Source organism: Drosophila mojavensis, unplaced genomic scaffold (assembly GCF_018153725.1).
Source record: "Drosophila mojavensis isolate 15081-1352.22 unplaced genomic scaffold, ASM1815372v1 contig_136, whole genome shotgun sequence".
Lineage (NCBI taxonomy): Eukaryota > Metazoa > Arthropoda > Insecta > Diptera > Drosophilidae > Drosophila > Drosophila mojavensis.
Genome location: NW_025318667.1, coordinates 20,325,959 through 20,340,608, shown reverse-complemented (window position 1 = coordinate 20,340,608; position 14,650 = coordinate 20,325,959). Strand labels below are relative to the sequence as shown.

Below are 14,650 nucleotides of genomic sequence, written 5' to 3'. Positions count from 1 at the left end.
TAACGGGCGGTGGGCTGAGGCGGGGGCAGTGGGCGTCATATTTTTAGCAGCCACGGTTGAATTTGTATAAGCAACTAGCGTAAAGTTCGAAATATGCAAAGGAGCAACTGGCGCGCCAATTGGCCAGGGAATTAGTGGAGGAAGGCGGGGCTGGGTGGTAGGTATCTGGTTGACTGGCTGACTGTAGTACAGTGTCTGTTCGAATGAAAATATATATCAAAATATGTATGTATGAGTAAAAAGTTTAGTTAGCTGGGAGTTGGCTGTCGACTCAATATGAAATTTCAACTGTCCAAATGCTGTTACTGCATCGATCTGCGTCTTGGCTGCTTTCTGGTTGTATTCTTCGACATCTTAATGCATGCGGTGCACATTGAGTTTGGCAATCGTAAGCGAATCGCATTCACATCGTCAGCACGAACGATCCTCATTAAAAGTGAACAGTTCCACAGACGAGTTCTTCAACGCCCTGAAGCCCTTCATCTACGTGACCCATTTCGTGGGCTGTCTCATGCTCTTCTGCAGCGCCGCCGTCGTAAGCCCGCACCAAACTGAAATGAAATATATATATACACACACACACACACACATTGTATATGTATATATATATATATGTATTTGCTTTATGTATTTCTTTCTTTGCATTTGATTTGCAGCAAATTTCGCTGCTGATCTTAGTTTATCTAACGACGGACGTACTCAAATTTCTGTTCTTCGTCATCTCGGCCTATGCCTGGGCCCAAAGCTGTCAGAATACGATATTTACCATCTGCATTCAGGCTATGAACATATGCGAGTATCTGAATTGAATTATCTCTCATCTCATCTCTTAGCTCTCTCTCTCTCATCTCTCTCTCTCTCTCATCTCTCTAATACTTTGCAGTGTTTAGCGTCTACTTCTGGCTAGTTGCGTACTCTTACTTCCGGCAATGTAGAGACAATGTAGAGCTGCAACACATTTTCGGATCAAGCGAACAAAATTGATTTGGATTGTCTGGCGGCACTGCGCTCGCTCGCTTTGTTCATTGAGTGGCTTCTGAGCTCAGCTGAGCCCAAGCCAAGTGAGCCGCGAAGCCGACTTGATCTATTAAGTGGCGTGCGCATCTCCACCCGTTCTCCAAAATATGTGAAAATTCACTCTCAAAGCCATATAATAAACAAAAAAATTAATAAAACAAACAGCGATGATTGCATTGCTTTCTCATGAGTTCAGTTTAATATTCAGATGCTATCACAGTTGATCGATCGAATAGCAAATACTTGTCGGGCCGGCAATTTCTTGACTTTTGTTTCATTTTTTTGTTTGTTGTTGCAGCTTTGTGTCAGCTTCTGCCCTCGACTCTCTGAGACTTGTGGACTCCGGCAGCTCCATTGGGGACTTGGCTTGGTTTGACTTGGCTTCTGCTTCTGCTTCGGCTCCGGCCTCTGCTTGCTCTGCTGGCGCTGCTGCAGTGGCTGTGCCATCCTCAATTGGAGTCGTGCTCTGGGCCATGCGCTATTATGGCCAGCATGCGCATACACACAAAGTATATGATGACATACCTAAAGCAATGCATGCTGAATTGCAAGAACGTCAGAAAGTCTTCAGACATTCTGAAGCAGTGAAGCAACAAATTTTGAAATAGATTTTTACAAATATCAACGACATCAAATATCTGAAGTTTGGCCCAGGACATCAAACAGAAAACACAAAACACAGCTAGACGAAATTTTAGAAAAAATTCGAATTTCAAAATAAGAACGTGTTGCAGTCGACTCGGCCATAAACGACTGCACAATACTCGCTCACGGTTCAAAAATAGTTGAGTCGGTTTTTGGTAGAGTTACTTCAATTTTCCCTTCTGTGCTTTTTCCGATTTGTCACGCCCTCAATTGGCAGCTATATCAATTGTAGAGATCAGCTATAAGTTTTTTCTGAACTTTTCAGTTACACTTCTTACGGCTTTGCCACGCCTTCAGTGGGCGTGGTCATATAATCCTTGGACGTGCAGGATAACTATAAGTTTTTATGCTCTCACACAATAATATTTTCAATTTTCAATTACAGGGTATTTGCCAACATGTTACACCCCAAAGAGGCACGCAAATTACTTATGAATCATCCATAGTGAAGTTCTATAATAACTCGCTTAAATAATTTTCAAGGTACAAGGTACTCTGAAACTTTAGACGATATAAACATCTGTGGTTTGCCCCGCCCCCTATAGGCGTAGATACATTTGTCTTACCTTATCTTATCTTTGATCTTAAGTAAGATTTTAAATATCAAGTCTCAAGCACTAAAAGTGCTCGATGTATAACAGAATTTCGACATATCTTTAAAAAATATAGTACATATGATCTCTAGAAGATCTTAGCATGGCTCGAAAACTATTAGATATAATGGTTTACCCGATCTATCATATGCCCAGTGGGCGTAGATATTATCGTAATATATTTTTGATTTTGAGATAGCTGCAATCGAAATGCTAGCCAATCGTCAGACTCTCCGAAATACTGGAAATAGAGCTATCTCATTTGTCAGGCCTCTAGTGGGCATATCAATAGAATGTGGATAGCTTATCAGACGCGATATATATTCGCATTTTCAAGTTTAAAACAAAAACAATTTGTTGTTTATTATTATTTTCGCATAAAAGTTTTCTTGTACTCCACTCAGCTATTCAAAAGAGATATCAGGTTATACGATTTTAAAGAACTCGACATTACACTAAACTAAAAATAGAACAAACAAAAAGAGTGGAAGTTGAGGCGAATGTTATAAAATTTTGGCAATTTCTTGGCAAATTTATGGCACTTGTGGGAGGAATAGACTCTTATGTTAAACTTGACTGCAGATAGCAGGACATTTAAAGAGTTTATGGCCACACACACACACAGGACATGCATATGTACATGAGTTATCCTGCTTATCAGAGAGCGGCACACCTCTTCGCCTGCGAACGTTTACATAAATTCATAAAATTATTGCCCGTAATCAGCATTATGCATTTGGAAAAACCACAGCAAGAGCGAGTGGTGGTGGTGGTGGTGGTGGTTGGGCTGGGGCCACATAATTACGGGAATCGTCTCAGCCCGTTCCAGTTACCAAGTTGGGTATTTCTCTTCCTCTTCCTCTTCATCTTCTTCTTCTTTTTTTCGACTGATTCTGCTGCTCGCTTGATTTGCCAGCAACATTTTCTTTTTAATTATTTATATTTGGGGATTTTTAGCAGGCAGCGCACGATTCAAAGGCTTTGCAAGTTTTTACACACACACGCACACACGTATGTGTGCCTGTGTGTGTATTGCTGGGGGGTGTTATTTGCATACATCAGACTGATATGTATGATGCCTGCCTGTCGACTGTCGACTGCCGACAATATCTTTTTATGCTCTTTTGCCATGTACAAACACGTACATGCATATAAGGCGCGCACACACACACACACACACACACATACACATATCTCACACCCTTGAAGCCATGCCCACCCCAGCATTGCCTTGTGTTTTATTAGGCATGTTAATTAAAAGACATGAAATGAAAATAATTAAAAATATGTATAAAAATATATGCACACACACACACACACACAGACACATACATACATACATACATACATGTACGCCTCACACACACACACACACACACGTACACACTCAGGTTACGCCTTTTTAGATCAGAGCGCAACGCCGCTTGGCTTAGCTAGCTAAAGGCTAAGGCTCTAAGTACTCAACACTTTACACCTTCTAGACGCCCTTCTGGCTGCCACGCCCACCTCTCCGCAAGTTTGACTGTGCTGGAAATTTTTATCGCCTTATTAACTCATTGCTGCGGTGTCAATTTACAACAATGGCAAACAACAGCAGCGCAGCTGCTTGTAAAACAATAGCAAGCCGAGCCACCCAACCACTCCACCGCCCAGCCACCCAACCACCCAACCACCCAGTCCAGCCCAGAGCCACGCAATCAGCCAACAAAGTGCCCCACTTGCCACTCGCTCCATTGTCTGCGATTTTCGGTTGCGTAGGTGTCGAAAAAACCAAGTTCCAGCCAACCCAGCCAAACCACCCAAGCCACCCAAGCCACCCAAGCCACCCAACCACCCAGCCAACGTGGACCATCTTAAGTGTTGCTAATAACGCCTACAACTAAGTAAGGCAGCTGCTGGAGAGGGGGCGGGGGCTGTGCAAGGGGCGACACTTTTAAGAAATTGCAAAGTTTTCCATCTAACAAAAGGCGCAACTGGCAGAGGCGGGCGACCGTGAGCAGGGGCGTGGCGTGGTGGGGGCGTGGAGGGCGGGGTCGCACTCACCAACAACAATACTTTGATGCGATTTTGCGGATATTAGGTGTTAATTTTTCAAAGTACCTACCCACTCCCAATTAGCAGCCACTCCCTCTACTCCACACCCCTCCACCGTCGACCCACCCGCTCTCCAGGCATTGCCATGGCTTCTGCAGCCTTTTGTAATTTTAACTGCTTTTGGTTAACACTTTTACGCATTGCCAACTGCCATGGGCGCCCACTTGGCACACGCTCGCTTTGTGGATGACATCGATATCACATGGCTGAGCATAGACGTCGCCGCGCCCCGCACCACGCCAGCCCCCTCCCCCCCCCTTTTGGCCGCTTTCATGCATTGTTGCCAACAGGCAGCCGAGTCATCGATGGCAAAAGTTTTGGCCAAGTTTTTCCTGGCTTGCGTTTTTTATGCGCTTTAATTGCTCCCCAGGGCATGCAACAGCGCAACCGCTCAGGAGGTTTGTCAACGGGCATTGAGTTAGTGCCAGCTCCTGCGGCTGCCAACGCCGGCTCCTGATGCTGGCACCTCCAGCTCCAGCTCCAGCTCGCTGTTGCCATTTATTGAGCATTTGAGCCTTTCATCGATGCTTTTTGCCCAAAATTATTTGGCTCATTTTAATTATTATAACCGCTAAGTACAGGCAGCAGCAGCAGGGGCAGCAGGAGCAGCAGGAGCAGCAAGCGGAGCAGGAGGAGCAGGAGGAGCTGGGTGTGCCACACAAATTTTAACTGTTATGTCGAGTCGAGCCATGAGCATGAATGAAAATGGAAAGAGAAATGGCCAACAGAATGAGAATGGAAATGGGCATGGGAATGGGCGGGGCAATGTGCCGAACGTTTCGCTACATTGTTCAAGAAAGCCCATTGTCATTTTCGGAGAGAAAAGCTGAGCTCGTTGCCAAAGCTGATTAGCAAGCAGTAGGCCATTACAATATGTAGTAGCTCGGTGAGCTGAGCTCTCGTCAGTAATTGTCATTGGACTGTTTTAGAGCACACAACACAGAGCACACAATACTCGATAGAAATTTCAGTTTTCATTTAATTTTCTTGACCAAACACCGTCAACTGCCTTTTAAATTGTTTGTCATGTAGCTTGGCGCTGCAATGTGCATATATTCCTATATTATTATCATTATCGTCGTTCTGGTGATTATCGGAATAATTTTGCTGCACGCTCTCAAGGTCGAATAGGGATGTCGCAACCCGGTGTTATCAGGTAAGTACATGCATTTGCATTACGCCCTCACAGTAGTCTCGTTTTATTTGCTAAACTGCATTGCGTGAGCTGAATATTTGCTGACTCGCAGTGTTGGTAAACGACGCATGGGAGTGCAACTACAATTGCCCTGCAGCAGTGCTATGTTGTATAGCGGCAGTGCTTGGCAACGATTTACAGCCGCATTTATTGTGGCCACATACTAGTGTTGAGAAACGACTTATTTGACTTTGCTTGAGATTCTCTTGTAAAAGTGTTGGCACAACAATTGTGGACTAGCAGCAGTATTAGAGAGCGACTTAATGACTGTAAACGCAATTCACTTGCAACAGTGTTGGAAAGGTGCCATAATTACTGCCTAGCAGCACTGCAACCGTTGTGACCATAAAGAAGTGCTATATAAAGACTTGTAGCGATGCTAAAATTTGTAGAGTGCAATTCATTAATAGCATAGATTGATGTGGTCTGATGCCAGTGTTGGCGAATAGCATATAGATATAGATATTTCATCAGTTTTGGGCAACGATTTTCAGCTGTTAATATTATTATTTTTAGACTTGATTATCAAATTGTATATGATCTTTGATATGGTCTGATGTCAGTGTTGTTAAGCAGCAATGAGCTGGTATAAATATGAGCGGACAGCAGTGTTGGGCAACGACTTCAGCTGATACCTTTGTTAATATCAAATTGTATCTATACCAAAGAGGGGAAATCGAAAGCCTTTCATGAACTATAATAAACAGTACCTGTGAACAGTGTTAGAAAGCGCCTGTCTGCTGACATAAATAAAGACTAGGATTAGGTTTTAAGCCTTAGATAAAATGCCAATCGCATCTAGTCGAAGAATCTCACTCCTTCTCCATGTATTCCCTATCTCTATCTGAATTCTCCTTGACTGAGCCACCTTAACTTCTTCATTCACGAGATCCGTTTTCCATGGCTCTCCATTTATATATCCATTATATACTCAACGATATTGTCGCATTCGACTGGCCCCAGCTTCGATGCGAGCCAGGGCCTGCCATGCAGTTCATTAAACAATTATAATTAGATGGCAACAGGAGCGGCAGCAGTTGCTACGGCTGGCTGGGCTTGCCGGTGGCGTATGAGTAATAATATTAATAAGCCGTCTTATTTGGCCGCCGCACGTAGACAATGTAAAACAACACGGCGTATGCGTAATTTTCTTGTCGTTATTATTTTACGGGCCAGCGAGCGAACAGAGCGCCAAGCTCTTGCTCCGAGTCCTGTTGCTGCTTGCTGTTGGAGTTGCCCTTGGTCTTATCAGCTGGCAGCTGAAGGCGTGCTCTGCCGGCAGGAGGAGGAGGGGCAACCCACTCGCGCAACTCGAGCAACTCGACAGCCGGCGAAACTTTTTGGGCGTCGACGTTGGCTGCGTCTTGGATTTATGCGCTTGAATTTCACACCTTATTGCGTTGTTGCTGCTGGCGGCCTTAAAACAATTAGCGACGGTATTTCATTTTATTTATTTATAGTCGACTTTCTTTTCATCAGCATCCGCCAGCCAGTGGCCCGCCAGCGGCGCGAGCAACCCAAGCCGCATTCCAATTCATTCCAGCTCCGAGTGGAGTCTGGCCGCGGTTGTTGTCTTAATTGGTTGCGCTCGCTCAATGGTTTGTGTCTCGGCTGACAGTGCGTGTGAATGCATTTCGCATGGCTCGGATTCACTCACACTCTCTCTCTCTCTCTCTCTCTCTCTCTATCTCTTTCTCTCTTGCTGACTCGCGTTGTACCTCCCTCTCTTTGCGCTCAAGTTGCAATGGCCATTAGCTTGACTTGGCTTGGCTTGGCTTGGCTTGGCTTAAGCCCACCTGGCCGGGCGTAGCGCCTGTTGGCTGGTCTCTCGCTCGCCCATAAAACTAAAATAATAGCCGCATAACATTTTATCTACCGCAGTAATAAATATTCAGTTAATTATAGCGAGCAACAACAGAGCGCGAGCACAATTGGGAGACAAAGAGCGGGAAAGAGGGGAGTGTGAGAGTGAGAGGAGAAATATCATATCATAACATATGCTAAGCTTACGGGCGAGAAATAGGAGAAGCAACAGCAGAGGGCGCAGGGGGAATTAGAATGTCATTCACTCTTATTGAGAAAAGCCGAGAAGAGAGGGCGGCAGATGGCGTAGGGGAGAAGAGAAAGTAGGAAAGTGAGAGAGAGAATAAGATAAAGTAAACTAGAAACAAAGAGAAGAACGGAATGACAGTGAGAGATAGTGAGATTGAGATAAAGAGAGATGGAGATAGAGACAGAGAGGTATAGACAGGCATAGAGGGTAAGAGAGAGAGAGAGAGAGAGAGAGAGAGAGCGACAGACAGCAATAGAGAGAGACAAAGTGAGAGACAGAAGGAGAGAGTGAGAGAGAGAGAGTGAGAGAGAGAGAGAGAGAGAGAGAGAGAGAGAGAGAAATAGAGTGAGCGAGTGAGGCAAAACGAAATGGAGATAGAGATAAAGAGGTAGGGAGGGGCAGAGAGAGTACGAGAGTGTGAGAGAAAGTAAAAGAGAGAGACAGACAAAAAGATAACAAAACAAAACGGGATGCTGAATGGGAGAAAGACAGAGTGAGCGAGAGACAGACAGGGAGACATGGAGATGTGGTGAGGTATATTTAAAACTAGAGACTATAAGGTAGAAAGCGAGGTAGAGAGAGATATGGAATAAGGTAGGAAGCAAGGTAGAGAAAACGAGCGGCAGTCGAAAACAGTTAGCAAGGCCATCAGAAAATGAGAGGAGCGAATGAAATGAAGAGAAGAGGGGCAACATCTACCAAAGAAACGCCACTCTTCTGAAGATAGAGAGTATGAAAGACAACAAACTAAAGAAAAAGTAGCAAAAGAAAAGCAGAAAAAAAAGAGACATTGAGAGAGGAGTTCTTGGCCAGTGAGAAACAAAGGGAATCCATAAAACAATATAGATTATCTCATTGCTGTGCTACACTGAATGCGAAATAGAAATAAAGATTATTATCTTCAGCTCCAATTGGAATAACTAAATTGGTGTAACTAAACTAGTCGCTAGCCCCTTCAGCCATTAGCTGAATAATGACTTATTTAGGTCGTTTTGCGGGTTCGGCAAATTACGAAAAATTATAGAGAGAATTACTAATTGAATGGCATTCAAATGGCTGTCACATGGCCAAATTACGATTTAATCACAGTTCGGGCAGTCGAGCCGAACCGTTTGAGTGGAAGTATATATAAAAAATATATAGAAATATATACAAATACATATACATATGTATATATAATGATAATCGGACTGTGATCGGACGAGTGCGATAATTAATAATTGTCGCTCGCAAATTTTCACACTACAGCTGAATCTCTCTCCCTCCCACTCTCACCCTCCCTCTCTTTCTCTTTTAGCATATTGACATGGAAGGCTGCCCAAACGCGAATTCCGCATTTAAGCGAATCACGTCGTGGCATGGTACTGCATTTCTCGGCTGGAAACAAAGCTGTGGAGATGCGTCTAAGCCTGACCCACATTATAAGCCTATTCCTGCTGCTGATCTGTGGCCAGGCGCTAGTGGTGAGTGTGAAGAGTGTATATACAAAAAATAATCCTAGCCTGCAGCAAATAAACTATTTCTCACTCTCTCTCTCTCTCTTTCTCCCTCTCGCAGATCGCCCTACCACAGAGTCCATGCGGTCCACCGCCCAGTGGATCTCCGCCTCGTGGACCGCCGCCGTCGGGTCCACCACCTGACGACCGCTGCCCACCACCAACGTCGACTACCGTCGCCTCGGGTTAAGCGGGAAACGCAAATTTTCGGATTCAAATCAACGCGGCAAAATCTTGTTTCACGTGCTTGTTTTATATACATGTACACACACTTACACACACATATATATATATATACATGACATGCATATGTATACCCATTTTTGTACATATACATGCATGTATTATATTCTATTCTCAACAGTCGATCTGTTGAATATCTCACCTCAAATACACGTGCATCAATTTTGAAAGTCCTAAAAGCATACGAAAGCATTCCAATTGGGTTGGGTTACAGCTGAAGTAGAATCTAATTGGATTGGCCATGCAGCGGGCGTGATCTGCATAGCGCCATCTATGTGTCAATTGTAGTGAGATTGAACTGCGCCTTCAGCCCATGCATATTGAGTGTGCAAACGGTGCTATTTGAATGCCCCGCGGTGTAGTTAGACATCAATTTGATAGAATGTGAGGCAGAAATATCTTCAAGCTCAGATTTCAGCCTGCAGCTGCAAATGAGAAGCTGACACTTGTCATAAATATATGAAAAAATAATTGATTATCTATGATTGAGATTGAGAGCGAGAGAGAGAGAGAGAGAGTGAGAGAGAGAGGCAAAGAGTTTGAATAATCAGCAACTGCCCACTGCGAGGCCAGCCCAATCCAGCTCAGAAGCTCTGAGATTTTCATAAATATATGAAATAAGAATAGATCAATGTGTGAGCAGAAGTTGGTAATAGAGGGAAGAGCAAGAGAGAGAGAGAGAGAGAGAGAGAGTTTGTATAGTCAGCAATTGTCATTAGCTTTAAGCAAAGGGTTTTTCAGTCCACCCCACTCCAGCTCAATCCCCTTCCCTCCCCTGCAGTCCCATCCATCTCCTGCTGCAGCTCCAGTTCCAGTTCCATTCCCGTCCAGCTGAGTGCTCATTTAATTTGCCGTTCAATTCCACATTCGTTTCGGGTGTTGAATTTTTAATCACGCACACGCCTGACCCCTGCTAAACTGGAGCAATGGAGTACAGGAGTGAAGGGGTAAAGGAGTGAAGGGGTAAGGCGGCAAAGGAGTAAAGGAGTCTAGTGTATAGAGCGCTCTCAGCTCTTGGCTTCAATTGAATATGCAAGCCAAGCGAGACTGAGTCTGGCCACCAAAAACTATGCAGCACACACACAGACACACAGACACACACACACACTAATACACACAGATGAAACAGGTCAACTCAATTTGGTCAGTCGAAAGTGGAGTTCGTTCCGCCCACAAAGCAATCCAGTGGAGCGCCCAACGCTTTAAGTTTAGCTCATTAAATAATATCCTTTGCTGGCTGCTGGGGTGGTTGGGGCTGATGGGGCTGTTGGGGCGGTGGGGCAGCTGGGGACTTGGGCACGGCCATGGACACGGACACAGGACACGGACTGGACACGGACGTCGCTTATCAAAATGTTGCCTGTCGAACGGGTGGGCTTGTGTGTGGGGTGTGGGGAGGGTGGGAGGGTGGTGGGGGTAGCTGGTGGGTGGCTTCTTTGGGACATGGCTGATGTGGCGCAGTCGATGCGTTTGGCCTCTGAACTGCGGCACTTTTTGGTCAGTCCACGTGCTGGTCAACAGCACACGCTCGCCCCCTGCCAACCCCTAACCCCTACCCCAACCCCTACTCTGTGTGTGTGTGTGTGTGTGTGTGTGTGTGTGGCACTTGCTGGGACAGTTTTGTGCAAAACGCTTTTAAATATTAAAATCCATGACGATTTCCAACGGAACATTTTCGCCATATAATTTTGTAGTTGGTTCGAGCTGCCCGCCGCAAAGGGGAGCGCGGGCTGAGGAGGCTGTCTGGGTGGCTGGGTGGTTGGGTGGTTGGGTGGCTGGGTGTCTGCCGCCCGTTGCGCATATTGAATTTATTTAATTAAGGGTTCCATGTGCCACACACACACACACACACACACACACACAGAGAGAGAGAGAGTGAGAGAGAGACAGAACTAGTTCTGTATGTGACTCTCAGCTCGATGACTTCATTTTCAAAAGTATGCAACGATTTCTATTTTTATTTTCATTTTTCTACTGCTGCTGCTGTACAATAATTTGCACAATTTCGGTGTGAGTGGATCCCTTAGCAGTCCCCCCCTCCCCACCCCTCCATTTACCCGTCACTTGAAGCCACTACGTGTCCATAGCTCTGCATAGTTTTTGAATTGCGGCCATGGGACGCGCTGCTGTCGCTTTGTGTTGTTGTAATTATGAAATGAATTGAAAGGAATGAAGCAGAGTGAGAGAGAGAGAAAGAGAGAGAGAGGGCGAGTGAGCGAGTCTAGCTGTATAATTAATAGATGTTCTGGCGACACCCAAATCAAATGGGCTTCCAAATAATCGGCCACGAAAACCGCTAATACGCCAACATTGGCCAACATTGGCTAACATTGGCGACTGCCGCTAAAAAAAAAAAAAAATAAATAACAAATAAGCCAGAAAAACGCGACCAAAAATCAACACACAAAATACACAAGCAACAGCAGCATGTGGCATGCGGCATGCGGCATGTTCGTGTGGCATGCGCCGTGTGGCAAATTTGGCTAACGCAGTCAGCTAACATATGTGTGGGTGTGTCTGTGTATGCGTATGAGTATGTGTGTGTGTGTGCAGATAATGTTGATCAATGCACTCGCTCTATCTCACTATTGCCTTCTATCTCACACATTCTTCATTCCATCTGTCTCACTCACATACCCTCTCTCTCTCTCACACTGAAACACTTTCTCTATTTAAAACTTAATTTATCTAATACGTAAAAAACCGATGTAAAAAAAAAAAAATAATAATAATAATAATAAAACAATAATAATAATAATAATAATAATAATAATAATAATAATAATAATAATAATAATAATAATAATAATAATAATAATAATATTAATAATAATAATAATAATAATTTTTTTTTTTTTTTTGTGGGTTGAGGTTGGAAAAAATGCTTTATGCATATTATAATAATCATAATAATAATAATACTATTAGTGCAACAAATAATTTGAAACAAAATAATAATTTAAAATAATATAATAATAATAAATAAAACATGAATAGATGCTAAATAAATAAATAAATAATAAAATTACAAAAAAAAGTAAATTAATTCATAAAAAAAAAAATAAATAAATAAACAAAAATAACATAAATAATAAAGATCATAATACCTTTTTTCAGGATTGAAAAATAAAAAATATGAATGCAAAGTGTTTCAAAAATCATCAGAGTCTGATAGGTATTTGACTTCAATAGAGCCTAGGCAGTACCAGACCATATCTATAAATATTTTATAAGGATGTGTCATATACAATATTATATATGTAATATAATATAAATACTAATATAATTGTCAGCTCACTAAAAGGAAAATTTTCCTTTGACGAAATTTCGACAGTTCGTACAAATTTTCCTCGTTTGCTTGTAAATATTTTTATTACAATAATGATTTATTTCAAAATAATTTTAATAATAACTGCAGTTCTTGTCATTATCATTGTAATAATTGTTTGTTTTTTTTTTTTTTTTTTTTCAAGCAGTAGGGAAATTAAATTAATTTAATTAATGTTTTCTCATTATTTGAGAGTTGTTTCGCGATTTCTTTGTCAAGTTGATCTGTGATGATGTCAACTGAGATATAAATATATACCGTTACCTTTTTTAAATCTTATTTAAATATTTATTTGCTTATAATACAGTGATTTCATTCAAGTCGGATCTACATGCAAGTCTAGCTAAGATTCCTTAAATAGATATTAAAAATATTTATTTTTTATATTGATATTTATCAATTTATATGTAAATAAATGTAATATTGAATATTACAATTAAATATTATCATTAATTTATATCTCTATAAATTTTCTATATATTCGTGCAGTCTCTACAGTCTCTCCTTCTCTCTTCTGCTTCCCATTCGCCTTTCAGTGAGTGAGTGCAATTTTCTTGCAGTCGCAGCGAAAGTGTGCCTGGGGGCGGCGGCATGCAAGTGGGCGTGGCTGCCATTACAAATGGAGGCCGTGAACAGTTTTTGGAGCTGTTTCGGAGTGGACGCGAAATAATGATAGACATCAGTGTGGGGCGCGGCGAGGTGGGGCGGGGCAGCTGCCTCGAATGTGTGTTGCATGGGACTCCACACGAAGTGCGGCAGCCAGTGATGCGACATTGAGGGCGTGGCGGGTTCGGGGGCGGTGTCGGCGGGTAACGGCACGCACTTTCGCTGCGAGGCGAAGCGACGCGATGCGACGCGACGCGACGCGACGACGTCAAAAAGTTTGTTTTGACAAATGATGTTGCTGACATTTCGTGTCCCCTCACAGACTCTGTCCAGCTGCCTGTCCGTCGCTCTGTCCAGCTGTCTGTCTGTCTGTGTGTCTGCTTGCTGGTCCTTTGGCCATGCAGAGCCTGCATCATTTGGTGTCCTTGGCCTCGCATGCCACATGTGTGCCACGGACGCCCGCGTTGCCTAATGAACTTTTGTGATGCGCCGCCTCGACAATTGACGACCGAAAATTATGACAACAAAGAGAGAGAGGGAGAGAGAGAGAGACTGAGAGATAGGGACAGAGATAGCAACAGCCCATAGTCATTTTGCAATCAGTTGGCGGCTCAACAAGTCGCGCTTGACGAAGAAGAAGAGGCAGAGTAAAGTAAAATAAAAATAAAATACAGAAAATCGAAGTAGTAATAAATATTAAATGGAATAAAAACTTAGAAAAATATAGTGCACAATAAATATAAATAGCAATATAAATATAACTTTAAATATAAATAAAAATGTATTTAAATTATTTATAAATTTCATTGAATCATTTCATATTCACATTTCAATTCCATTTCCATATTCATACACAGCGAAACACAACAAAAGAAAGCACTCAAATCAACCCACTCCACTCGCTCACCCAGTCGAACCTGTCGCTGCCCAAGTTGAGTCGCTCGCCCGTCGCTGGCCACTCAAGAGCGCCGAGCAGTGCTGCTGTCTCACTCAATTGCTCCGCTCGCGCAGCGAACGTTTTCGAAAACTGGGGAAATTGTTCGACATTGAGCGAGTTCGAAAGTCGCGTGTGTGCAGCACAGCGAACGCGCTCAATGAGGGGCAGGCAGCTTGAGTGCAAACGAGACGGCGTGCGAGCGAGCACGCAACTGGCTGGACGAGTGCGCAAGCAAGACAGCAACAGCCACAGCAATAGCAGCAGCAGCAGCAGCAGCAGCAGCAGCTGAGTGCGCCGTTCGTTGTTCGCACTCACTCGAACTGGCAGCAGGGGGCAGGGCCTGGGCACCGAGCGGACAGCCGATTTCATCAAATCCGTTAGTTCCAAATGCAAATGGCGGCGTTGCCGCTCAGAGCGCCAGCTCTATCAATCAAAATATGCTG

General features: G+C 43.5%; 2 protein-coding genes across 3 annotated transcripts; both read left to right on the top strand.

Annotated features, from left to right (window-relative positions):
* The first annotated feature begins 228 nt into the window (after positions 1-228).
* Positions 229-1,179, top strand: LOC6584354. Of its 2 annotated transcripts, none has more exons than XM_002009974.4 (4): positions 229-388; positions 453-535; positions 657-792; positions 884-1,179. In XM_002009974.4, exons 1-4 carry the CDS (start codon positions 277-279, stop codon positions 982-984), a joined length of 432 nt encoding a protein of 143 aa, XP_002010010.2. In that variant the 5' UTR covers positions 229-276; the 3' UTR covers positions 985-1,179. The 2 variants fall into 2 exon arrangements, with proteins under 2 accessions (XP_002010010.2, XP_015016789.1); XM_015161303.3 differs by having other exon boundaries at positions 230-388; positions 445-535.
* A 4,064-nt stretch (positions 1,180-5,243) lies between these two features.
* LOC6584353 lies at positions 5,244-9,518 on the top strand. Its single transcript, XM_002009973.4, has 3 exons — positions 5,244-5,505; positions 8,895-9,060; positions 9,155-9,518. The coding sequence occupies exons 1-3, from the start codon at positions 5,483-5,485 to the stop codon at positions 9,281-9,283; spliced, it is 318 nt and encodes a 105-aa protein (XP_002010009.1). The 5' UTR covers positions 5,244-5,482; the 3' UTR covers positions 9,284-9,518.
* Positions 9,519-14,650: the final 5,132 nt, after the last annotated feature.